At 37.1% G+C, this 27,587-nt stretch overlaps 1 protein-coding gene across 3 annotated transcripts in view; it reads left to right on the forward strand.

Annotated features, from left to right (window-relative positions):
• The window catches only part of LOC121429554 (glycerophosphodiester phosphodiesterase domain-containing protein 5-like), a 54,322-nt gene extending 28,920 nt beyond the window's left edge, over positions 1-25,402 (forward strand). Inside the window, exons 12-16 of one of the 3 annotated variants that reach the window (XM_041626633.1) lie at positions 2,217-2,323; positions 4,427-4,574; positions 16,574-16,659; positions 18,171-18,228; positions 25,129-25,217. In XM_041626633.1, the coding sequence (XP_041482567.1) occupies positions 2,217-2,323; positions 4,427-4,574; positions 16,574-16,659; positions 18,171-18,222 (393 nt within the window). In that variant the 3' untranslated portion in view covers positions 18,223-18,228; positions 25,129-25,217. Of the gene's footprint in view, positions 1-2,216; positions 2,324-4,426; positions 4,575-16,573; positions 16,660-18,170; positions 18,233-25,128 lie in introns of all 3 variants that reach the window. The other 2 variants (XM_041626631.1, XM_041626630.1) reach the window with 2 other exon arrangements.
• The last annotated feature ends 2,185 nt before the right edge of the window (positions 25,403-27,587 follow it).

Consider the following 27,587-nt stretch of genomic DNA (forward strand, 5'->3'; position numbering starts at 1 on the left):
ATACAATTTTGAATGTATCAAATCCGCATATAAAGACCCCAACAAGTGCATGACAGGTACCATTATTGTTCAAGCAATATACGGTTGGGAATATGCGATCAAAGTTTTGTGATTTTTAAATTTTGATTCTAAACCTTGATTTAAAAAATCAAGATTGACTGTCCTTTTATATTATGAGGCAAGTGCGAATCGTGCTTTTTTCAAGGAGGGGGTTGACCGAGAAATTCGATTAGCAAAAGAAAAGGCTTCACTATCAAATGAAGGTCATTTTGGCGCGGATTTTTTTTACAAGCAAAGAAAAAGGGTTTCACGTTCACTGTACTATGATGGTAATTGGAGTTGACTCCAAAATGAAGGTAATTACTTTTCTTTACTTGGAAGCCAAAGGGGGGGGGTTAAATTCCTTTACCCCCCTCCCCGTGAATCGGGCATTGTGAGGAGGTACCAATGTCCGGTAGTGTTCTTTAAGTTGAAATTAAATAAATAATTAATCAGGATATTATGCAATATAAATGTATCGGCTTGCAGTTAGCGATATTACTTTCTAGTATCATGTTTCATTATATAAATAAGATCGAAACGCAGTAATCATGTAGCTGAATTGTCATTTAAATGTTTTCATTTCCGATTGACATTGTGCACAATGCCCGGAGACAAGACCAAAATGTTGTTTACGATTCAAAAATCTAATTTACCCCAAAAAGGACGAAATTTCCCTCTAGATCAATGTTTCATATTATATAAGTTCGCAACGCAGTAATCATGTAGCTGAATTGTCATACAATGTTTTCATTTCCGATTGACATTGTGCACAATGCACGGAGACAAGACCAAAATGTTGTTTGCGAATCGAAAATCTAATTGACCCCCAATTTAAGACATTGTTTGATTCATTCATCAATAAGTGAACTCCATTATAATTAATGTTTTTCCCCTAAATCTTTTACACACTTCGCAATTATGATAATACTGATTGTACAGGTTGTTGTCGCAAATAGTCAAAACCGAACCAAATTACTTAGATTTTATCATATCTTATCATTTTTCCCTCCTTTATTTTCTCCCTTTGTTCCTCCTCATTTCGTTGTTTCTTTCTGTCGTTCTTTCCCCCTTTCGGTCTAAGAACTTTGGAAATCAATTGTTGGTATACATGTATATTATTCATCATCTTGTGATGATTACTAGGCCCTGTTGTACAAAGAGTCACGATTGATCCGATCAATCGCAACTATGGACGGCCAGCAACGTCAACATCTATTATACATGTTTGTTCAAAATATTTTCTAGCTGAGATGTATATTCATGCATCCATTGTTTTCTTGAAAATTCACTGCGCTTCTCTTTGCATAAAAAGGACATTGTGCAAATTTTTCGTAGAAAAAATTATGACACTGATGGATTTCCATAGAGTTACGATTGATCGGATCAATCGTAACTCTTTGTACAAAAGGTCCCTGGTGTACTGATGGGGAAGGGGCTTGGCCAATCCCCTCCCCCCCAAAAAAAGAGAAATTCACGACAAAGAAAAAAGCAAAGAAGGATCAAAGGAAAAAGGATTAAAATATTATGATTTGGTCAATATTTTGTCGTAATGTGTATATGAAATAAAAAAAAATATTTTCAAATAGGCCCCAGTTTCCCAACATGTGCCATTAAGTTTGTGCCCCTCAAATCTTCTGGCTCAATACCCCACTGGTAATGATCATAATCATCATCTTACTCCACACTTTCGTAATGTTCCTAATGTATATTTTGATTATTATCATATGTTTTTTATCATCCTACATATAACTGGACCACTAGTAATAATCAAAACCATCTATTTAATAATAATAATAATAATAATAATGATAATAATAATAATAATAATAATAATAATAATAATAATAATAATAATAATAATAATAGGCATATATATATAGCGCCGTCTATCTACAAATATTCTATTCAGAGGCGCGATGTTATTATTGTTATTACCCCGGCTTTAGCTCGAGCTGCCTTTCAGCGCTCATGCATTCAAGGAATTAATCCTGCCAGGTACCCATTCACCTCACCTGGGTTGAGTGCAGCACAATGTGGATGAGTTTCTTGCTGAAGGAAAATTACGCCATGGCTGGGATTCGAACCCACGACCCTCCGTTTCAAAGTCAGAAGACCAATCCACTGGGCCACAACGCTCCGCAATTTACTTAATTTGTTTAATTGTTATCCTACAGACTTACTGGGAATCACCCGATGGCCCTCACTATGTATTTTTCATCCAACTCTATGATAACCGGACCATTCAGAATGTCTACAATGACATCGCATTCGAATCAGTAAGGTAAGGACATTCAGTAGTGTGCTCAGAATAAATGTCGAGCATACTGGTTCTATCATGTTTCTTTTTCTGTCATACGTTTCTATTACCCTTTTCTTTACCCCCTTCTCTCCCCCAGTGGCGTAATGCGCCCCCAAATAAGGGGGCATTATGGCGTATTGGGTATTATTTATTTAAAAAAAAAGTTGGGAGAAAACAAAGCGAGCGAGCATAAAATTTGACATTTTCATTACAAAATTCAAACTTTGTGATTGATTTTGACATTATGTTCAGAAAATCATGTCTTTCACCTTCTCTCTTTCCTTTTTTCTTTTTTTTTTGTTCGTGATTTTGTTTGGAAGGGTCAAGCGCCCCAAAGCTCCCCATCCGTACGCCACAGCTCGACTCTCTCTCTCTCTCTCTCCCTCTCTCTCTATATATATATATCTTCATTTATCCCTTGTTCTCTCTTTCTCTTTTGTCTGTCTCTCATCCTCTTTCCTCCCCCTCCTTTCTCTCTTTTATGCTTATAACCAGAGACGGATCCAGGGGGAGGGAGCACAGCCGGCCCATGCCACCCTCCTTTGAGCCATAATCAAAATTTGTAATGTAGATATGTCGTTTTTACTCAAGTGCACCCCCCTCCTTTTGAAAGTGAGGCCCTTTTTTACTTTTTGTTTAATTTATTGTTTTTAATTCTTTTTTGCTTGTCCAATTTTCTGCTGAAGAAATTACCTTCAATTTTAGGTGAACCCCCTTTTTTTTTGCTTGTCAAATTTTCATCGGGAAAATGTGCCCCCTGTAGGAAAATCCTGGATCCGCCCCTGCTATATGACCCATCCCATATTCCCCCCCTCTCTCTCTCTCTCTCTCTCTCCCTCTCTCTGTCTGTCTCCCTCTCTCAATTGTCTATCTACTTCTCTGCTTCAAATGTTTACCTTTGCTTTCATCTCACACACTGTCACTTTTCTTGGTTGCATCTTTAAATGTACAACTCCACTTATCTACATTAATCATGTACAAGGATATACAATTAAAAGACTTACGTATAATTCCGTTATTGGAATGTCATATAAACCGATGAAAAAAGAAACCCCAAGGTGTACACAATCATTATGTCACCATGGTTACCGAGAAAACGTTACGTGATTCTAACCCTGTATCTTGTCTCTCTTACTCTCCCATTATTTGTTGATTTGAAAAAAAAAGCCATTCACGGGGTTTCTTTTTTGTTTTCTTTTCCATTTGTTTTTATTCCATGCACGATCTGCAACAAAACATGCGTGAATTTCGAATTGGCCACTTCGATGACTTTTACTTCACAACAAATTATGCCATAATACCACTTCTCTTTCGGATATGTTGTAGTTCTTCTTAGTCGAATGATGATTATATCTTTAATGATGATAATGCGCAACATTTATGTATAGAATTATTTTGTAAGGTACTATATTAGAAAGTCATGATTTTTAACAAGTCGATCAACTTATCACCATTGAAATAATTATATTACAGAACGCCACGGGCGGTACAATTCAATTTTGATTGGAGGGAATAGGGATAGATAGATAGATGGATGGATGGATGGATAGCTAGCTAGCTAGCTAGCTAGCTAGATAGATAGATGGATGGATGGATGGATGGATGGATGGATGGATGGATGGATGGATGGATGGATAGATAGATAGATAGATAGATAGACAGACAGACAGAGAGACTTAGGGGTCAAGACGGGGGGGGGGGGGTGAATGGCTGGTCTGTGATGTGACTGGGGACATTTTATTTATGCCAAGAATTGTTGTTTTTTTTCTGAATATAGACATCACACGAACGGATGATCATACATCACGCCATCATACATAACCATAATCCGTATGTTTATTTGCAATCGAAATTATCACACTTTTCCAATAAGTTTTACCCAAGATCGTGCTCTATTCGATTTATTGTAACCATGAAAAGCTATCAGTCCTCATTCTACTCCAAACATATTAATAATCATTCAATAACGTAACAATAACAAACGCCAATATCAATATCCATGTTTTGTTTGCTTGATTGATTGAATATATTGAATAAATTGATTAAATTCAAACCAATGAATCAATCAAAATTTCTGTATTGCAGGTCCGCCCTTGAAAATAATGTGTCTACGAACGTGTGGACGGTGAACGAGGCGTGGCTTTTTCAATATTACTGGTGCGCAGGTGCAAGTTCCGTGACTACGTCATCAATTCATACGCTGAGCGGGAATAATTCTCTTGTTTGGCAGTTGGTAAGTAACACTGATTGATGAGATTTTTAATACGCCATGGATTGAGAGATGTATTGATTCTCGCTACCCAAAATAGGTCCGAAAATCTCGAAATTCGCGAGACGAGATAATTATCTCTTTTTAAAATAAATGTATGTAGGCCATTTCCCAGACTAAGAGATGTTATATCTCTATGATGTAGGCCTATCTTGTGCGGTGACATGCCGCTCATACCACTGACATGTAGGCTATAACATTCTTTCTTCACCTTGGTTTATAATTTTGGTTGTAATATAATATTAAATCATGAATATTGCATAGTGCATATTGACCTGTATAGGCCAATATCATGCCTGGTGGGTGTTTCATAACGCTGTTCGTAATATACGAATGACTTTACGCACGACTGGTGATCCTTTCTTTTTAATATGCTATGTGATATCTCTATGTAATCGAGTTATGACCTAAGAACATGTTCCAGTCGTGCGTAAAGTCGTTCGTAACTTTACGAACAGCTTTATGAAACACCCCCGAACCAGTTCTCACAAGGATTTGTCTTTGATACTATCAATTGCAACTATGGAAAGCCAGCAAAACGATCATCTAGAATAAAGTATTTCAAGGTATTATCTGCATGTAAAAAATCATGATTGTTTCGGTGTAGATCTCCTTTCATCACCAAGTAATCTGTAAAAAATAACATGTGATAAGCCGAATTGACATTGATATATAATACATGCAACTTTTACACGAGAATTATTTTGTAACATCATTGAATCACCCTTGTCGGCTTCCTGTTTTGATATTATATATATATATATATACGTATCTCACCAGCAGATTAATGCGAGCGCGAAGCGCGAGCTGAAAATGTTGATATTTCGATCTGAAAAAAAAAGAGTTTAATGGACGTTTTTAATAAAGAACAAAATATATATATCCAACAAAAGATTATTGCAAATCGAAGTGGGAGTTCTTTTGAGGTTTAGAACTGAAAACGGGACCATATTCACCTATTTAATCATGGAAAGTATGGGTTTTTGTTACATAAATGATGCGAGCGCGAAATGCGAGCTGAAATTTTTTGATATTCCCAATCTGAAAAGTGGACATTTTAAGCACGATTTTAGACGAAGAACGAGTTGTGTATCTCAATCTCGCTTGCTGATTTCTGTGTAACATTACAATCTTATTTTATTTTTAGCACATGCGGAATTATTGGGGGGCAAAACGATATGTTTGCCCCCCAATATTTTCATTGGTGGGGCGATCGCCCCCCTGCCCCCCCCCATAATCGACGCCTCTGGTCAGACACCTGTGGCTCTCGGCCAATCATAACTAAAGGAAAGATGTCAGATTCTCGCTACCCTAAATAAATAGCAAATACATGTAATAAGCATCTGGGTCCCGTCTTACAAAGAGTTACGATTGATCCAATCAATCGTAACTCTATGGAAATCCGTCTATTTCTTATACATGAAATTTGCAAACTGTCCTTTGTAAACAAAGGAGAACTCACCACGTCAAGAAATCAATGAATTTATGGATATACATTCATATCTGGAAAATATTTGAACAAACATGCATTTAAAATGTTGACTTTGCTGGCTTTCCATAGTTGCGATTGATTGGATCAATCGCAACTCTTTGTAAGACGTGGCCCAGATGACACATTTTGATGAAACACCCCAGGACGTACAATTTTTTTTGTTAATGTGAATTCGAAAATAAGCGAAACTATGAAAAAAAGCGTCAGGACATTCTTATTTTTCATTCGATTTGATGAGATTTTAAGTGATGTACTTGTCTTCGATTCCTTCATTGGGATGGACTTGCTTTAAGTCAATTTCAGCTTACTTTGTCTTTATCTGCATCTGTATCTACGACGATAGCGTGAGAATAGCAGACTTTTTATTTTTTCAAATATATTCGCAAAATCCTTGCCTTTTTTAAGAACTATTTTATATGATGTTACTGATTAGCCTAAGGATAAGAGGACACTTGTCCTTTTTAAAATTAAGCATAAAAAGCGCGAAATGAGCGGGGATGTTTGCCATCGATCGCATTCTACGCCTCCGAGCCATTAGGCTGGCAACCCGGTGAGCACACCATCTGAGCCTCATCAGCCGAAGAAGGACACTCGTAGGAATAAATAGATGATAAGCATGATAAACCCTTCGAGACATGTAATAATAATCTTGTAAACGAATGTTATATCATCTGGGTGGTCTTTCATAAAACTGTTCGTAAAATCATGCCCGTCTGGATCTTGTTCTCAGTTGCTACTTTGGCTAAGTAGACCTGGTGGGGATTTATTATTATTTTAGCACAAGAAAGTAAACTTAAGATTCAATTCAATTAATTCATTTTCTTATTTCAGTCATTTGCGTATTCACAATGATAGCTCAATTTACTATTTCACAGTGCATTACATCATATATGCCACAATATTCACATTTTCATTTCCTAGTTTTGTCAAGGTGGCAACACAAACAGGGCTTTGCTTTTCTAGTTGCCCCCTCATCCATTCATAATCACTATTTTCAAAAGAAAATCTTTAGATTTTAATCAACATTTCATTATTTCACGATTTTCGATGTAATGTATATGTTAACTTTGAATGTACCTTGTTTCGTATGATGAATAAAGAAGATACTGTCAATCAATCGGTATAAAATTTCATGCCAACATGAAATTAAACTAGCAGAGCTTGTAGATCGAAGGCCCCCTTAAAAATTAAGGAAATCGTTAATGTAAAGGTAAACTTTGCCATACGTCAATTCGAGTAAACCTTTATTTTTCTTCTATTTTTTGTTTTAAATCATATTTATTTCTTCCTCATATCACATGTAAAAAAAAAATATATATATATAACATGACATTAAAACTTAATTGTTTCAAGTTAACACATTAACATTTTAACATGGTGAGAAAAGGAATATATATGAATTTCAAATGTAAACTTAAAATTAATCTGCTCAAATTTTTTTAACAACTTATAATCATTCTATTGACATTTTCATATAAAGTATGAAAATTAAAGATATAAGGTATGTCTGTAGTACAAAGTATACAAATAAAATACAAGTCAATGTTATAAAGTATACTAATGATCACACAGGTCAAAAATATTAAGTATGAGAATAAATGTACAAGTCAATGATATAACTCAATGTGACCACAACCGTTGGTAAGAAAATGATGACGGACAGTTGAGCAGCACTTCTGCCTATATAGTGGCGTTGGTCTGCAAAATGTCCGCATTTGGCACATCGCGCTAATTTTGGGACAACGAGCGCGCTGCGTGTGAGTTGTCAGGTAGGATTAATTGAAATTTAATTTGTTTTAGAACAAGCACTTTCTTTACACACGAATTGATCAACTGATATTGACCATGGGGCATAATTCCCGCAGTTTGGGGCGAAATTATTATCAACAAAGTTGCTGGTGATTGGTTTTTAACGGCGCTGTCATTAAACAAAAAAGAACATATATTTTTTAATGCTCCCCCCCCCAAAAAAAAAGTTGAGAGTGAAAGTATAGAGATTCTTGATGGCAACGATCTTGGTTAAAGCAAATTAGTTCGAGTTATAGTTTAGAATTACAATATTGATAGGAAATGGTTGAAAACAATACGAAAGTGTTAATCATGCGTCAAAATACTTATACCTTGGTCATGTTGGTCACATTTGTTCTACGGCGGCCGTACGGCGAGTCGAAAACAGCTGTTTAACATTTTTTTGTACCAGCTACATATAGGTGGTTTGAATAAAAATGAATAAAACGACTGTTTTCGACTCGCCGTACGGCCGCCGTATGAAAAATGTGACCAATGTATTATTGAGCAAACAAAGTTCAAAAGAAATAAGTCAGGCATGCTTGGAATTGTATAAGTTCATTTCATTACCACGTACGTGTTTTTCCTGGTGTAGCTAACGCAGAAAACAACGTGTTGGACCACGCCACAAACTGACGGTCATTTTCAGTATTTTTTTTCAGATCTTCATTTGTCCATTTCTGCAATTATACATTTTCCTATATAATCGTTTCACGGATATAATTCTGTGTAAGTATTGTTCAATTCTGTGAACATTTGATTTTCTGTTATACCATTCTCAGAGTTTAAGGGGTATCAAACAAATGATAAAATGATACAGGGAAAATGTTGAGTTTCATAACCGTGACAATGATAAAATGTCACGGTTATGAAACTCGGCACCTTCCCTGTATCATAAACCATGTACTTCTTTTGCTCGCCTTGACTCTGATTTTATTTTCATTAATTCCACTATCGGTATGATTAACTAAGTGACAATTTGGCCCAAAATCTGATTATAACAGGTGAAATGAGATTATATCCCTCGGTCAAGGCTGTCTCCTCTCTAATGAAAGCAAATTCTTGGTAGTTTATCAAGTGCTTGGTCATACATGGCTTGACTTTTAATTCAAAGAAAAAGATGAAGTGGTCAAGTGCGAGCCAATATTAAAAGAAACTTTTCAAGAGAAAGACATGTCGGAGATTGAAATCGGTTAAGTTTTGTTTACTTGAGGCTGCATATGTAAACCCTTTAAATATGTTGAAAATTCTTTAAATTTTAAATCCTCTTTTTTTCCTTCTTTTTTATCTAGTCATGGATCGTAATAATGAGTCCCTACACCTTTAGGGAATAGGCCTTACTACTAATGTGGGTTTTTTTTTTAATATTCTGATAATTACGTGGATGATAGGATATAACTAAATGATTACAAAAAACCTGAGCCTGCATTTGTTGGGTAATATCGTCAAAGTTTTTGTTACCATGACTTCATTAAACAAAAAAAGGGGGGCCGTGACCTCTGTGTTCCATATGTATTCTGTATTATCACCTGTTTTTAACCAATCCTGTTATGAAACAGATTCCTCGAGTTATCTTCAATCGCAAAAGACAATAAACTTGACGATTGTAATGATAAAAAGTGGGTTGCTTGCAAGATTGGCCTTCACACGAAGTTGTCGTTTTGATTTTGATAGATTGCCATAGGCCTATTAAGAATTCATATATTTCCTGTTCTTCTTTTATTTCGCAAGGCGATCTTCATGAGTGATCTGGATCGCTTACAAATTGCTTATAGTTTGTTGCAAACAAGGTTGCGTGAATAAATGGCGATTCTGAACTTTATCATGTTTATAGAGAAACTTATTTCCCTCTGACTTACTTTTAGATAGAATTTTGGAGGGGTATTTTTTTTTTTTGGGGGGGGGGGGGGCGCAGTCGCTCGCCCTTGATGAATTGATTGATGAATAATAATGAATAAATAGGTATATACAGTTGTTAGTGAGCCCCATCCAATACATCCCTTAATGCTGAGTGCTGAATGTAGACTACAACACACTTCGGTGAGACTAGAAATTCTTTTTTACTGTATGTAATATTTCATGATAAGTTTCTTAAGCATGGCAGAACTTGAATACTTTAAATATCTTCATTTTCTGGTGGCTTTCACTTAAACTTTTGAGTTCCACTGTATGTTCCTGCATTCACTGTAAAAAAATGAAATGCTTATTTAGCACTTACAGTGCTTGTTTAGTGACTGCACTACGAGTGCTGATTTTCTACTTCAAATCTAAACTAGAAAATCAGCACCCGTAGTGCAGTCACTATACAAGCACTGTAAGTGCTAAATAAGCACTTCATTTTTTTACAGTGTTGTTTGTCGTAACGCATTTTTTCCTTGAAATGAGACAAACATTTCAATACATATTAATCTCTACATATCTGAAAATTCAATGGTTTTTGCTCGCTTTAGTTTCTCTTTCTTGGCATTTTCATGAATTGTGTTATCCAAAACTTCATGTCGCTCCAAAATATTTCGCAACTGGTCTGCATGCCCACTTTTTTTCAATCGTAACATGGAGAAATGTATCTTTACTTGATCACCATCGCAAATCACCAATATGTATAAGTCGAACAATTATTTCATCTCTGTATACCATTAACATGATTAATATATTTTCCCGATGACAGAATGAAGACATATCATACATTAAAATGAAAGGTACAGTTTGAAATGTTTCGAATCATTGTCCACCGGAGACAGGAGTTAGGTCTGTGTTCTTTATTACAGTAATGGAAGAAGATTGAGATGTTACGCAAACAATGGCCAAAAAGAAAATGACGGCTAACCATGAACCCGCGTCCGTATCCATGGAAACATAACAGCTGCTGTTTATGGAATCATTGTTTGGTAGCTATGTTTATGTTTTCCGCGGCCTTTAATTCATCTTCGCGCAATTAGAATCCAATTTCCCCAATCGCGGGTTGCTAACAAAGTATCGAAGGAAGAGTTGGAATTTTATCAAGTTGTCTCATCGAATAATTTGGTGGAATAAAGTCAAGGATTGGTCTTTCTCTCTGACGTCCGATGTTTATACAGGACTGGTGGCTGTTAACATTGCCAGATGAAAGAGAATTTATTGACAAAAACTTTTGTTTGGAGTATAAAGATATGTGATTGGTTTTGAAGAGGTATGGCTATATAAGTGGTTAATAAAAAGTAAATTGATCTATTTCTGAAGATCTCCGACCATCATCCTGATACTATTTCGTAAATTTTTTTTTTAGATAGTCATCATTCTATTTTTGTTGTATGCATCATCATCAATATCATTATAATTTCTTCATAATAGTAGTTTTAATGATTTGATTTATATTGATACATGAAGCAGTATAAGAAAAAGAACAATAAAAAAGAAAAATAAAGAAGAAGAAGAGAGGAGGAAGAAGGATAAGAAGATGAAGACAAAGAAGAACAACAAGAAGAAGAAGGAGGAGGAGAAAGAGAAGAAGAAGAATAACAAAATGGTGATGATGATGATAGATCATGAAGAGACAAGGAGGCCATGAAATCATACTTCATATGGGGTTTCCCAGATTCCAAATTCGCTTGGATATCAATCAGTCGTTTGATTCCCCGTGTACATCAAAAGAGAGATCGAAAAATGATTTTAAGTTTATTCTAAGCATTTAAACACCCATGAGATCGAATGGTTCTTTATGACTATTAAAAGAAGAGAAATTGGCAGTTTAATACACAAATAAAATTACTTCAGTAATGAATTTGTTTGAATAAATCAAATTATGTCATGTTTCATTTTGAAAAATAAAACTATTTCATCGAAAAACGAATAATATACTCGAATGATGTCATTTTTCTTGGCCTAATTCAATATGCGATCAGCTTTTCAAACCAAGCTCTTCAATATTAATTTGAGCTAATATGGCAGTGTTAATAAGCCTTTGTGTACCAAACTGGACGTTTCTTCGCAAATAGCAATATCCATGTATCGAGGTCATTGTGCAGGCTTTGTAATTTTTTATCGATTATGATCCAATTTCACCTCGTTAAGTGCTCCAAAGAGAAACTGTGATATAATTTCCTGATCTTAATAAGCGCAGTCGTGGATTTAATAGGGGGATGAACAGTTTGCTCTATGAATCAAGATTAAGAGCAAAGGCGTCGAAAACGTGCGAGGACCCCATCTTACAAAGAGTTGTGATTGGTCAGTCTCAACTATATGGAAGGCCGTCAGTGTCATGATTCCTCTTACATGAAATTGACACTAGGACCCTTCGCGAAGGAGCTAGGAGGAGCTGACGTTGTCAAGACAATGATACATGCATGACTATATGTCATGCAGAAAACAATTTGAATGGATTTACTCATTTTAGATATTGGAGGTGCCGGCCTCCCATAGTTTTAGTTCATAGGTTCAATTGCAACCTTTTTTTGTTCAAACGACAAGGCTATGGAGCGCCATTGTGTGATCCCCATTGTCCAAGCAAAGTAATTTATGTTTGTACTGTATTGTGAAATTATGTTGATACATTTTCTGTCAATTCGTTTGATTTGGAAAATTTGTGTCATTACTTTGCATAATGACCTCTGGAAAATACGAAAAAAATAAAAGAATATTTTGCAATTTCTGTAATATTTCAACTTTCATTAATGCAATTATAAGAGAATCAAGTATCTCGTAATTTTACGAATACTTTGTGAAACAGCCCCCTAAGGTGATGATATGATCAATCATGAAGGTTAAAGAAAGAAAAGACTTAACACGATCGTTCTTATAATTAAGGTCGGGTTTTTTTTTTAGAAATACAAAACAAACATTCCGCCAACAGGTATAGTATACATGCAAAATGGAATGAAATGGTCTTGCGAAATATTTCCATTTTTAATCTCCAGTGCTTGATCACATCGAGCATGTTGTTCGCATTTGCTTTGGGTTTTTTTGTATGAAAAGTATTAATATCAGGGCACTCTTTTTATAGTAATCACTACACGGTTTCTGCAATAAAGGCCTATTGATTCTTTGTTTTTCAAAACCAAGAATGACTGATTGACAGACGTAAAATGTTTCTTAGGTAATTGGTCATATACCAGCTTGGTGTTTACCAGAAAAAGTGCTGTCCTGCCGAGTTCCTACGGGAGTTACCACACTCTAAAAAATGAAGTGCTAATTTAGCTCTTAAAGAGCGTGTATAGTGACTGCACTTCGGAGTGTTGATTTGTCTAGTTCAAGCACTTCATTTTTTAGAGTGCATAAACAGAAACATAATTTTATGTTTAAAGTTGAGGCCTGTCGATTATTTTGGATTTTGAAGTCTTTGGTATGACTTTGTCGGGGATCGACCCCACGACCTCCCATTCAGGAGACGGGCGCTTTACCACTGAGCCACCAGGTTATATTCTAATCAGTGCTAGGTTTTTTTCCTCATCAAGATAGCTACATGTAGCTGTCTAACTTCCAGGATTAAGGCTTTCATAGACAAAATTCATTCGCTAATTTCTCCAGCATTTAAATATTTTTAAAAAGCTTTAAAGGCTAAGTAGGAATACTAATTTTAACCTTTTTCCCTGCAGGGATGTTTAAAAAAATCTCAAATTATTAAACGTATATCAATACACTGCATACTGGAAATATGTGGACCATGTGTACAGTCTGTGGGGAAAGTAAAGTAATTTAGCAGTAAACATATTCAAGTTGACGGAAGTGCTCATTCATATAAAAACACTCCGAACAAATCGTATTAATCGGTTTTCTCATTACCCTTTGTGCTAAAACATACAATTAAAGTTGTTATCTCTCTTACGTAACATATAGGAAGCAATTACCAGTACCATTATTTCCATTCAAGAAAGTAGAAAATAATCATTTTCTCAAAAAAACCATGGTCATTTCATTTTCCCTCAAAATGATTTCACACTGTGTCATTTAATTTCCCCACAAAATGAATTCTCATTGTGTCATTTCTTGAAAGAATTACTTCAAGGTTATACAATTTTTATTATGTCTGTAGTTCTCTGAGTCCCCAGGAGAAAAATATTGATGTTGGCTGATATACATATCATAAAGTCTTTTTTTTCATAATGTATACAAAAACCAGACTTCCTGTTACGTGTCTACATCTTTTAAAGGGGCGCCTTGAGAGCCTTCCTCGGTTACACTTCGTAATTCCGAAGGTTCGTAATTCCAAAACACGTAAATTGCCTATACCTCGATGTTCGTTAATCCGAAAACGTGAAAGGGTTCGTTAATCCGAACATTTGTGGCGTTATTCCGAAGGTTCGTTATTCCGACGGTTCGATAATCCGAAAACGAAATAAGGTTCGATGTTCCGAAGGTTCGTTAATCCGAAAACGAAATAAGGTTCGTTAATCATTTCGTTTTCGGACTAACGAAGCGTCGGAATTACGAACCTTCAGAATAACGAATCTTCGGAATAACGAAGCTTCGGAATTACGAATGTATGCGGCCTTCCTCGTACACCCTTCTATATACTGTAAACGCATTGTGCCACCAATACAAATTTACGGTTTATGCGCCGATCGTGCATATGTGGAACGTTTTGCTATGCATACACTTAATAAAATGATAATTAGTCGAGAATATGGTCTCATTTGACAAATCAAAATTAGTCGTGGAGGTGATTTCTTATTGTAATTTGTCTTGTTATTTTTCATTTGATTTGTAAGGGAGGAAAGTGGCATGTTGACATCATATGTCCTATTCGGGGTTAACTCATCGTTCAATCTGGAATGTGAACATTGCCGAGTCATGAAAATAATTGTAATTATGTAAATCAATTTGATATTAAAAGGACAAGTCCACCCCAACAAAAACTTGATTTGAATAAAAAGAGAAAAATTGAACAAGCATGACACTGAAAATTTCATCAAAATCGGATGTAAAATAAGAAAGTTATGGCATTTTAAAGTTTCGCTTATTTTCAACAAAAATAGTTATATGAACGAGCCAGTTACATCCAAATGAGAGAGTTGATGACATCACTCACTCACGATTTCTTTTGTATTTTATTGTATGAAATATGAAATATTTTTATTTTCTCGTCATTGTCATGTGAAATGAAGTTTCATTCCTCCCCGAACACGTGGAATTCCATTATTTTAACATTTTGTGCTTCAGGCAAGGAGGTCCTAATCGTCAAATTCGTAAAAATTGAAATATTGTATAATTCAATTAATAAAAAACAAAAGAAATAGTGAGTGAGTGACATCATCGACTCTCTCATTTGGATGTAACTGGCTCGTTCATATTTTGTTGACAATAAGCGAAACTTTGAAATATCATAACTTTCTTATCTTACATCCGATTTTAATGAAATTTTCAGCATTGTGCTTGTCTGATTTTTCTCTATTGATTCAAATCAACATTTTTCTGAGGTGGACTTGACCTTTAATAGCAATAACAATAATGATAATAATAATAGTAATAATTATGATAATAATGATGATGATGATAAGAATAATAAAACGCTTTATTTACCAAGGGTAGCCACTTAAATCATAAGACTGCTCTTCTAGCATGCCCTTCATTCATAACATAATAACTTATTTTTTTAAAGAATTGATGATTGAACAAAGCAAGTACATAGTCTGTTTTTTAAATGTAAAATAATGCACTGATGTGGTTAACGGTACACCATGCATGCGGAGTGTTATAGAAACAGTGGATAGAAGAAGAAGAAGAAATGGATAGGTGAGAAAATGGAGATTTGAGAGTAGAGTATTCTTTCTTGAGAATAGTCCTGAAAAGGACTTAAACCAGAAGAGATTGATGAGTTGGGAACAGCTTGAGTAGTAGAGCTGATGAGGAGATGCTAGCTTGAGTCGGCGAGTAGAAATGATGAGTAGAAGCAGTAGAGAGACTCGACGTTTCGGGCAGGTTGACTGTCCGTCTTCAGGAGTCATGCGTATGAATAACTTTATTCGTCAAAAGGCCGCTTTCTTGCCTAGTTTTTTGGTCACAGTATTCACTTGTCAAATAGTTATCCAATAGGAGTTAAGAATGGCGTTACAAGAAAAAAAATGAACCGTCAAATATCAACATGCATAAAGTGGTGTAACTTTATCATGGTATTGTACATGTATTTACAATGTATGATTCTTGTTAAATTGTTATTGGAAGTGGTAGTGATACACTATTGAAAATGAAGTGTTAAATTAATCACTTTAGAAATTATTTTATTATGCATACGGGCTGGGCTGTGGGTGCTAAACCAGCACTTCAATAATCGCTGCTTTTTTTCTTAATAGCGATCAAAAGCACCTAAGTGCTGTGAAAATCTGCACCCTAAAGTTCATACAGGCTCCCAAAGTACTGACTATATCATTTATTTTTTTAGAACGTAGTAAAGAAAGTAGTATACATTAAAAACTCTGTTTAATTTTGTTTATACAACGCCGTGTGCAGTTGTCCAAATAGTTCAAACAAGTGTTTAAATTCGTAAACAAAGTATAACTGTAATATTCAATCAATAAATTAAATAAATTGATTGTTAACTACTGTAAGGTTCATAATAGTCGATAGCGTTGTATAAACTTTTAAAAAACGTTTTGTTGCGAGGCTCAGAATGTCAGATGTCGATGCTTTATAAATTATTTCCATGGATGTAAACGCACTACCTGTACTACGTGACTGTAACCAATCCTTTTTTGTTATTTCCTTTATCTAGACTCCTACACATTATCTCATCATGTGGATCCTCTTTGATATAGCTTCTTTTATCTGGGTGATCGTTGTCTTCGTCATTCAAATCACGTGAGTTTAAAATCAACGTTGCTAATTGGTTGATTAGATAAGGATTTTGCTTGTTCATTTCATATATATTATGTACATATATATATATATATATATATATATATATTTATAATAATTTTTATGGTCGAATACGGTACAGACGTTTTCTCTATTGACGCAGTCGATGAGCTAGAAGACTTGACGCATGCGTTATTCTTACCTTTAAAATGACGTCATGAATTCCTCTGCGTCGACTCTGCAGATGGCGATGTTCACAATAGTATGCTAATCATCACCCACCCATTCGGAAGCTTCAAAGTGCAATTTACTTGACAAGATGATGAAATATTTTATCTTGCCACGTCGACACAAAATCACTGTTATGTCAACTTGGCGAGATAATCGAACCATATCGACGTAATAGCCTTGTTAGAATGTCGCCGTGGAGAGATATGTTATTTTCCAAATCAACTTTTAAAAACTGATATCTTAGCGAGTTACGTTATCGTTTTCTTCGACACTTTAACATATCTCGCCATGACTACATCCAACTATTTTTAAGTTGACTCGACAAGATAACGTATCCCGCAATGTCGACATGTTGTCTTTCGATAAACAACGTGTTTAAGAAGAATTTTGTTCGTGTTTCATTTTAACAAACTGTCGATCGTCACAGTTTTTGCAAAATAAGGGTGAACCGCCAACGTTCGAGTATTCTGCTACTCTTCGTTGCGCATGTGCACTGCTTCAAATGTGGCACCCACACGTCGTCATCCAGTACCGAACGTGAAAATCTATATAGGGCCAATATAGGTCCGAGTCACTAGATAAGCAAATGAATGCAATATTATCAGCGCTTATAGCTATCATATTCACGTTCATCCTTGGTTGTCTTATTCATTGACGCAAGCCTAATAAACCCTGGGTTCAGCTTCGTGATATTCCGCCAAATGGGTCTTTCACTTTTCCAATAAATGACTACAGGATTAATAACTGTAAATAAGATATGATGTGGAAATGTGTGTTTTACATGATGACAAAGTTTGCGATATTACAAGAACTTTCTCTCCTGGTCGGGTGCCCTTCAAAATAGAGTAGGTGTTTTGTTTTTCTGTCTTGATGTAAAATCTTTTCCTATGCTTGAAACATGCTGCAAATTTCAGGATGTGGTAATTGTTCGTAGCTTTATGTTATCCGATCACTTAAATGGTAAGATAATTGCTCAAAGACCCCCTTTTTGTAAGATTAAAAACAAATTGTCGAGAGAGGGCGAAGCGTACGCGAACTTAGAACTGTCAGAGTTTGGGCATTTGGAACGTGGCATATTCGTACGCGTCTTACGCGTCGTATAACGTTGGTGTAAAAGCTGCTAGCTGGCACCCACGGAAATGAATTCATTTTCGTTCCGTGCTGGCACCGCGCCGTATGTCCAACACCGCTCTCTAAATCCGGGGATCGTGCACCTTTAAGTAACGAATATCACCTTATTGTATATCTCATGACTTTTGCTCTGTATTTTACCTTTCTAACAGTCGCAAGAGATCGAAACGTGTTCGTCGCTTTCCCATGTCTTCTCTTCATTAATTCGGTGTGGGTGTGTAATTCACAGTTTTGTTATGCAAGACTAACCAACAATCACTAATCAAAATAACTTGCACGCAAGCCTGCTATGACCTCACGTTTATATTTCATTTTTTTCTGTTTTGGTCAGGAATGAGTATTATAAACCCTTCTCTTATTTTTTTTTACGTTTCTAGTTAATTTAGAATGCATGATATTTTATTGTTTTTGTGATAGGGATTGAGACCGGTGAAAATATATAGAAGACCGAAGTGTGACGTCATCAACTTTCTTTGGGGTATTTTGCAGTTTTTGATACCATACTTCGATTGACCAGGATAAGATACCTCTACAACCCAAATTTGGTGGGGGTCGGTCCATTGGGGCCTTAGATATGACCTTATGAATATATAATTAGCCCCATTGAAATTCAGTGTATTATTGGCCTGCGTGGTTATTATACATTGACTTCAATAGGGCTAATTATGTATTCATGAGGTCATATTTCAGGCACCCGTGGACCGATTTCCATGGACTGTGGAGGTGTTTGATCATGTTTCTCAGAGGTATGGTGTAAAAATGCTGAAATTCTGATACGAATAAGAATGTGACGTCATCACTTCGGTACTGTACAAGGAAATGTCAGAGGTACAATGTGTAGAAGACGAGAGTGATTCAAAGAGAGAGAGGGGGGGGGGGGGTAGATGGATAAAGGGAAAGAGGTAGAGATATAGGAGAAGGGGGCTATTATACAAGAGAGACAGGGGGAGCCGGAGGGGGGGGGGGTCGGACGAGAGGGGAGAAAGACGTCGACAGAGAGAGAGAGAGTGAATTGAGAGAGGGTGTGTATGTGTGCGTGTATGGGGGGGGGAGCAAAGGACAGAATCTGTACATATTATGACATCAAATATTTTTTTGTAAAATGACATCAATATTTTGAGTGAAACTTTATAATTCTGGTCTAAATGATTTGCTATGTTTCTGCATCCCCGTTTCCATCGTGAATTATGTTTGTCTCTTTCATTTTTACGCATGCATTCGCACAAGATTTTACCCCCAAACAACTTTGGATAGATTCAGTGAAAAATATAGGCATAACTAACGCTAGATTTGCTGAAACCATCGCATGCCGTCAATAGAATTAGCATGCACCAACTGTTTGTTTTGGTTGTTTAAATCTCTGTACGGTACCGTATAAACGACCAGTTGAAAGCGATTCGGGCAACCAGCGTTTAATGTATAGATTAAACGAGAACTTACCTAAGTTTGAAGTTTGATCTTCATTTTATGAAGTAACGGAGAGTCTAGGGATTATGTGAGATACGAGCTGCACATGCGCACATCAGTTTTGAAAGGAAATAGTGATGCCAGAGTAAATGGAGAGATTAAACGGAAAAAACATTGTACCTTTCCGTAATGTATTACATGCATTACATTTAGGCTAAACCTTTGGGAGGGAGGGCATTGGGAGGGAGGGCCGGGCACATAATCCCTAGACTCTCCGTTACTTCATAAAATGAAGATCAAACTTCAAACTTAGGTAAGTTCTCGTTTAATCTATACATTTTATCTCGTAACTCCAAGTTACGGGATTATATGAGATATTGAAAGCCACTCTGGACTCACTATAATCACACATGAAAAAGAAAAGTACATGTATCAGCTTTTAATACTTTGTTCAATACATGTGCTTCAACAAACTAAAAACATAGGGATTTATCAAAATACCCAAACATAACATATTTTCAAAGTTGCATAACCACTTGTATGCAAGGCATAACTTGAGTTGCATTCAAAACGTGCATTGTAATGTATACATAAATAACAGTCAAGCTTCCAACACTGCCCTTTGGAAAACATCCACATGAGTGTCTCTCAAAGGCTTATTGTAGTATGTACGAAAGGTGTTCTCAGACGACCAGCCTGCCGTCAACATAATGTCATTAATGGGCACATCTCTCGCTTCAGCAGCAGACGTTGAGGCTGCCCTTGTAGAATGAGGTTTGTATTTAGCAATGTCTATCCCTGAATTTGACAAAGCCTCCTTTGCCCAACGAGCTATAGTGTCCTTGGATACTGCGGAATGTGGTTTCTTGTAGCTTACGAACAGACGTTTCTCTTCCCCACGTAGTGCTTGTGTCTTGTCCAAATAAAGACGAAGAGTGTGTACCACACACAAACGCTCATCATGTGGGTACTCCTTCAAGCAAATCTTTGTGCCACAGTGTCCTGGCCGAGTCTGCTTCAACATGTCTGTAACTGCAAACACTGCGCTATCTGCATGAAAATTCAGGTTATCTATGTTCAATAGATGGAGTGTCTGTACCCGCTGTGCTGACACAAGAAGTATGAGAATGCAAAGTTTCAAAGTCAATTGTCGTAGTGAAATACTGGAGTTTACTGGTAGGGATCGAACATAGTTCAACACTTGACTGACATCCCAAATGTCAGAATACCGAGGCCTCGGTGGTTTCAAATTGAAGACTCCTTTCATGAATCTAGTCACCATCTGACTTTCCTTTAAAGAATGTCCTCCTTCTAAGACAGCGTAGTTCCCTACAGCACATTTTGCCGTATTAATGGCACTATATCCTAATCCTTTTTCTACAAGGCTTGTCAGAAAATCTAAAACCTGCCCAACATGTGTTTGCAGTGGATTTGTCGACCGTCCATGACAAAAGTGAATCCATCTCCTGATGAAAGAGATGTACTGCTTCCTGGTTGATGTCCGCCATGAGGCCAGAATGATAGGTCGAGCCGATTCCGGAATTCCTTTTGCCTGGAGGGATTCCATGATAATCTGCAAGCAAGCAAAAACAGTTTTTTGCATAATGGGTGAATTCTTCCCGTTTCTGGTTGGATTAATGTCTGTTCATTTTGTGGTAGAACAATAGGTACTTCAATTAGTAATTGTAACAACCGGGGAAACCATGATTGTGTGGCCCATTTCGGAACAATCATTATCCCCTCTGCCTTGTCCTCCACAACTTTCTGAAGACATCTATTTATGATACAGAATGGAGGAAAGGCATAAAACTCGAATTCACCCCAATCTAATGTGAATGCATTTATAGCAAGAGCCCCAGGGTCCGGTTGCCATGACACATAAATTGGTAACTGGTTATTCAGCCTAGAAGCAAAGAGGTCAATGTTTGGTGTACCCATAGAGTTACATAGTTCTCTAAATAACTTAGGATTTAACATCCATTCTGTTTCATCTCTGAAATGCCTAGACCTCCTATCAGCAATTACATTCTCTACACCGGGAAGGTGAGCTGCTGTGACCCATATATCATGCTCTATACACCAATTCCATAATATCTGAGCTAGTTCATCACATTCTTTAGACTTTATTCCGCCCATTTCATTGATGTAGCTAACAGCTGTGGTATTATCTATTCTCATGAGAACATGTATGCCTCTCTTGTCCTTACAAAAGGCTTTCAGCGTAAAGAAAGCTGCAAGTAACTCGAGATAGTTGATATTGTTCCCGTTGGCAAGGGATTCTGATTGCTTCCATCGACCACCACATTGGGCCTTATTATCTGTTCCTCCCCAGCCTGAACCACTAGCATCACTACTCAACTCAATGTCTGGTTTCCTCCTGTTCAGGTGTCTGATTGCAGACTGTATGTTCTCTTTCCACCAGACCAAATTTTCTTTTGCAGCAACTGTTAGTGTAACACTAGCATCATAATTGCCCCTATGTGTCCTCAGATTACAGATTTTATCTCTCTCAAGTGCTCTGTAGTGCATTTTCCCATGCTCACAGGCAGGAAGGGTAGCTACAACTTTCCCAATGAAACAGGCCAGTTGTCTGATTGTCACTATACTCTTTCTGAGCAGTTTCAAAGCAAACTCCCTAATTTCAGTGACTTTTCTCTCTGTTGGTCTGACAGTCATTGTGTCCGACTTTATATCAAAGCCCAAGAAAGTAAGTTGTTGGCTTGGCTCAAATCTGGATTTTTCAGGGTGAATGACAAACCCTAACCTTGAGAGTATCTCTTTTGTGTCACAGACCGCCTGGACTACACGTTCTTTAGAGTCTCCTATTATCAGAGTGTCGTCAATGTAGGAAATGATAACATGCCCCCTGCTCCTGAGTATGGTTAAAGGCACTTTGAGCACTTTAGTGAAAATTCTCGGCCCTGATGATAACCCATTGGGTAGCGCTCTGAACTGAAACAATTTCCCTTTCCAGAGGAAACGTAAGAATTTCCTGCATTTGTGATCTATAGGGATACTGTAATATGCATCCTTCAAGTCAAGTGATGCCATGTAACATTCTTTGGTCAACAATTGGATAGCTGTTTCAAATGTGTCCATTTTGAAATGGTGGAAGTCCAAGTATTCATTTAGCTTGGATAAGTTAAGTATCATTCTAAGTTTTCCATCTTTCTTCTCCCTTGTGAAGATATTAGAAATAAATTCACCAGGTATGTGTTCACAAGGTTCAATGACCTCTTTTTGCAAAAGGCTATTAATCTCTGCATCTACAGCTACTGTTTCATCAAGCGTGAGCTTATAAGGGTGAGGTATGAATTTTTGCATGGGGGGGAGTCCTATGAATTCCAATTCGTATCCCTTTACAATATTCAAAATATTCCTATCTGAAGTGAGGTCTTCCCATTGATCTAAATGCAAGTTTATTTGGCCTCCTTGGAAAGGGATACATTTCAGAGTGCTACTCTTAGGACAAACATTTCTCACCTGATCGTCTGTCTTGTCAAGGTGGTTTTCTAGTAGGCAGGCCTGGAGTGGGTGGATGGTGCCTTGACACCTCTCATCTTCTTCTGACCCCTCATGAACATCAGTCCTCTCCCTCTGCCTCTCGGGAAGTGTCCTCGCCCTCTGGTCGGCACATTGACTAAAAAAGGGAGAGCTTCTGACGAAGGAATCGGGTTTCCCCGGCCCCTACCAGCATAGGTTGGTTTGGCTTGGCTTCCTGGGTACGGAGCATAACGTAGCTCTTTGAACTTCATAGTGCCCATTTTTGTCACCGCCACCGCTTTCTGTTGTTCAGTCATGTCTTTTACTAGTTTGCCGAGATCTTCGCCGAACAGGTGTTGTGTGACTTTCACCTCTGGCCGACAGAGTGGCTGGTATTTGGGGTTTAGTTCCGGTCTGATACTCTCTCTTCTGTACATATTTATTTCATAATTTGCATGGGCTAACAGGGCCAGAATTTCTTCATGCTGTGGAGATGAATTCTCTGTCATTAAATTTGCTACTGCTGTCAGGCCTTTGATCAAAGGTTTTTGGAGCTTTTGCAGACGCAAATCTCTCGATTTTGTTTTGGAGGGGATGTTTTCCCAGATCAGGGGGTTGACCTTAGGTACCACTAGGTTAGGGACATTTTTTGGTGGGACAATTTTGTCCATGAGGGTGGCCATGTTCTCCATTCCCAAACGCTCTGATAGCATGATTTTTAGGCTGTCTGCCAGTTCATCGCTCACGTCAGGTCCCGAGGGGGCTTGCGCCTGAAAACGTGCCGCAAAACCTCTTGCAACTACAGGGCTGACTGTGTTTTCAGTATTCCCTGGTGGAACCAAAACTTGTTCTACTTCATTTTCTTCTTCTTCATCAGGACGGTCTACCTGTACCTGAGCAGATTGGAGGGAGAAAGAATTCTCATCCTCCTCATATTCATAAGGATATTCATAATCCGGTTCAAAGTCCCCTTCTTCATTTTCTCCAAGGGCAAAACTTCCCATGTAATTGTGATAATGTTGTGCCCTTTGATGGGTAGGGTTAGGTTTTGGCCTAGTATGAGCTGTGTATTGTTTCTTACCAGCTTCATCGACTGATAACTTTTCACAGAGCTTTTCGAACATGAGGTTTTGCTTTTCTATTGCTTTTTCTAAGGTCTGGAATCTTTGTTCAGATACAGCAGAGGATGACTCTGACTGGCTGCTGCTGGAACTAGCATTATAATTTTGGGTTCCGCTTCCAGAGGACCTTTCTTTCCCTTGATTAGGAATTAAATCAGACAATACTTGTCCTGCTTTTTGTCTTGTCTTCCCCTTGCTAATACTAGTAGTATTAGCCTTTGGCTTACAAATACTTTGTTTAGGAACTGACATTTGAGACTGCAAATGAGACTCCATAACCTTTTCTCTAGCACTCTTAGCAGTAGCAATTTTACTTTTGTCTGACTTAGTATTAGTTATCTTAGGTATTACAAAGGTTTCACTTATCTGATCATCGCTAGCCGTGCCTGCGAAGACCACTCCATCACCTCCAGCCGTCCCGTTTCTCCGGGCACTCACCTCTGCATTGGAGGCCCGTACCGCCGTGCGGACGGCCTCCGGTGAGAATACACTGTCAGTGGCGGTTTCCAACCAGGACCTTTGGTTTTCTTCACTTGCAAAATTAGCCATAACAGGCTAAATTCACAAATTACAGTTCTAGAACCGGGCTCAGAACTTGTAAAATTAGTATACAAATAAGCACTCTAACGCTTTCCTCCTGTAGAGTGCGAAAAGCGCAAAATTCTTCCAAAAATAACTGACGAAAAATGACTGCCCGTGGTCAGTCGAACATGCACAAGGCTCACTGATGTGCGCATGCGCAGCTCGTATCTCATATAATCCCGTAACTTGGAGTTACGAGATAAAATGGGAATCTATACTATGCCTGAATATTTCCACCTGAAATTTCGGGTTTCACTTATCAAGTTTCAAATAATTTCGTTTCATGTTAACGTACTTTTCAATATATTTTTCGCTATACATGCGTTGTACGTTGAAACTTGTTAAGGCTCATATATAATGTGTCCATTGGAGGAAGTAGCATGCACTTTCCCCTTTTTTATTTCTTTTAAATGCTTTCCTGTGACACTGTGTTCAATGTGTTTTACTTAATTCCAAGAAAAGACAAAAATCGTTACTTTCTTTTCATCCTTCTTTTATTTTCTTCGTTTTTCTACAGAAAATGTAGGCGACAGAAACAGCGTTTGAGACGGCATGTTTCTGACGGGTCTACGTATAACTACCAATTCGTTGCTATGTCAGACAAACCAGCGGATATGTATGCCTCGTAAAACGTCCAATGGTCCACCTGTATGGCTTAACAGGGTTTGGCCGACGCTTTTTTTTATTGGGAAGTCGATACCAGAGAAACCGAAGGGTATGTCGGTTCAACCGACCATCACCAATTTCATCCTTTAGACATTCACCACACGGTCCCTATAAATAATTATGAACGGAAATGTTACGAATACAATACGAATTCCGTCGCGAGGTCCTTGAACAATTTCGTTGCATGCCTCACTGTTCCAGTCAGCACACTGAATATTCTCCAGTCCCCGGTCTTGGAGCAGTATGGATCTTGCGGATTGTAAAGAGAATGAAAAGTTTGATGTTCATGTTTTGGTCATAGACTATTACAGAGAGGCGGATATCACCATATTACATTATTCACTACGTCTGGTTAGCGAACTGAATACGGTTTGGGATGCCGTTACGAAGACCGGGTTTCGTGTGACGAAGCCTGTATACCACCACCGCTTACGGATCTGCTGCGAAGCTGGATAAATCCATAAGCGGTGATAGTACAACGTTTTGAGATGATCCCACGAATAAGCCAATGCTTCTCCAGATTATAACGGAATCATATTTTCTGGGAAATTGTTTATTTGTTTTATTAATTAAGTATTTTTTTTTTGGGGGGGGGGGGGGGGCAGTGCGACGCCTGGATGGCAGCTTTACGATTATCTTCTAGCTTGTCGATAAATAACACAGCCTATAAGGTATGAAAATTATGTAAACACGATTTTTTAAAAGAAAATATTAATATTCATTGACCACCATCATCCTGTGCAGATTTGAGAACAAATAATGAAATAAATGTGATAATTCAACACGTTCTTTATCATTAATTATATTGGGTTCTTATTCATTTTTTTTAATTTTTAACAGCATCACTTCCCGTATTCAGACAGTGATCCATTATTTTGGAGCTAAGTCAATGTTTCTTGGGGCAACGTTTCTTAATGAAAATGTTGCTTTCGCCTTTTTTCCTATATGTGCTATATGCGGCGGGGAGGGGGGGGGGGGGGGGGTCGTCAGATAATTTATAAGAACGATAATTGTTTATAGTAAATAGTGGTAGTAAAATACGCGCTGTGATTTGCTGGATTTGTACCACGTGACCTCCCTTCAAAAAGTTATATTGTACATATGTACAATATAACTTTCGATTTTTGGATGGCAAAATCCATGATGGGGGGCTTAGATTAAGGGATCTATTTACTATAATAAATAGTGAACGTTCTATCATACAATATTACTGGACTATATGAACTCCAAATATAAAATTATCCCTCGTGCAAGCCTATTTCACCTCGGCCTTCGGCCTCGGTGAAATAAACCTGCACTCGGGATAATTTTATATTTGTCGTACATATAATCCAGTATATTGTACAATAGATTGTACACTATTTATATAATATATACGATATGGTTTGATATGCTGTTTTTAATTAAGATTTCATCAGTCGACAACATTTCTCTACATGAGACTCCCTTTAACGCCGATAATTTATAATATACGTCGCTCCTCTAAAGTTTTGTTTTATATTATGTCAAGTTGTTTAATGTTGCTTTTTTAAGAAAAGATGTATACAATGTTACTTTATACGATGTTTCTTAATACGATATTTCTTAGAGATGTTTCTGACATTGCCCCGTAGTGCTAATCCGATTTTCTTTTCTTTCCTTTCATTTTTTTGTAATTTCACTACTCTCAATTCTGGGAGCATCTTCTAGTATGATATACACAATCATTATTTAAAAGCAACTCTCTCCTCCCCCATGATCTGAAGAATCTTAAAGATTATCTACGAAATATAAAATTCTTAAATTGTTTTATATTTATTTCTGTCGATTGAATTCTTTCTCGCGAATGTTTTTATTTTCACGCAGGTTATTTGATGAAGGCCTTGGATTTGGAATATCTGAACAATATCTCCAGTTCACTGATCACGTGGCGACCTTTTTTGAATTCCATGTGATATTCGTACATCTTCTTAACTACTTCTCTACTACTTAACCCTACCCCCCCCCCAAAAAAAAGTAAAGAAACTGAATGAAAGGCCTAAATTAACAAAGTTAATGACTATGTAACCAAATGAAAACATGCATTTTAATAAACAGGATATGTTTAAATACATTAAATGTATTTTCTTACTAAAATGATTGTTAAAGGTATTTCACCACTAGAAAAATCATGGGAGGCTATCGTAACGTGATATTAATAATAATAATATAGGGTATTTACATTGCGTACATATCCACCTTGTTAGGTGCTCAAGGCGCTCCTATATTACCCGGCTAAGGTAGGCGTTCATAGTGCACACAGCTTTTCAAGGAATTACTTCCTACCGGTAC

Source organism: Lytechinus variegatus, chromosome 16, assembly GCF_018143015.1.
Source record: "Lytechinus variegatus isolate NC3 chromosome 16, Lvar_3.0, whole genome shotgun sequence".
Taxonomy (NCBI): Eukaryota; Metazoa; Echinodermata; class Echinoidea; order Temnopleuroida; family Toxopneustidae; genus Lytechinus; species Lytechinus variegatus.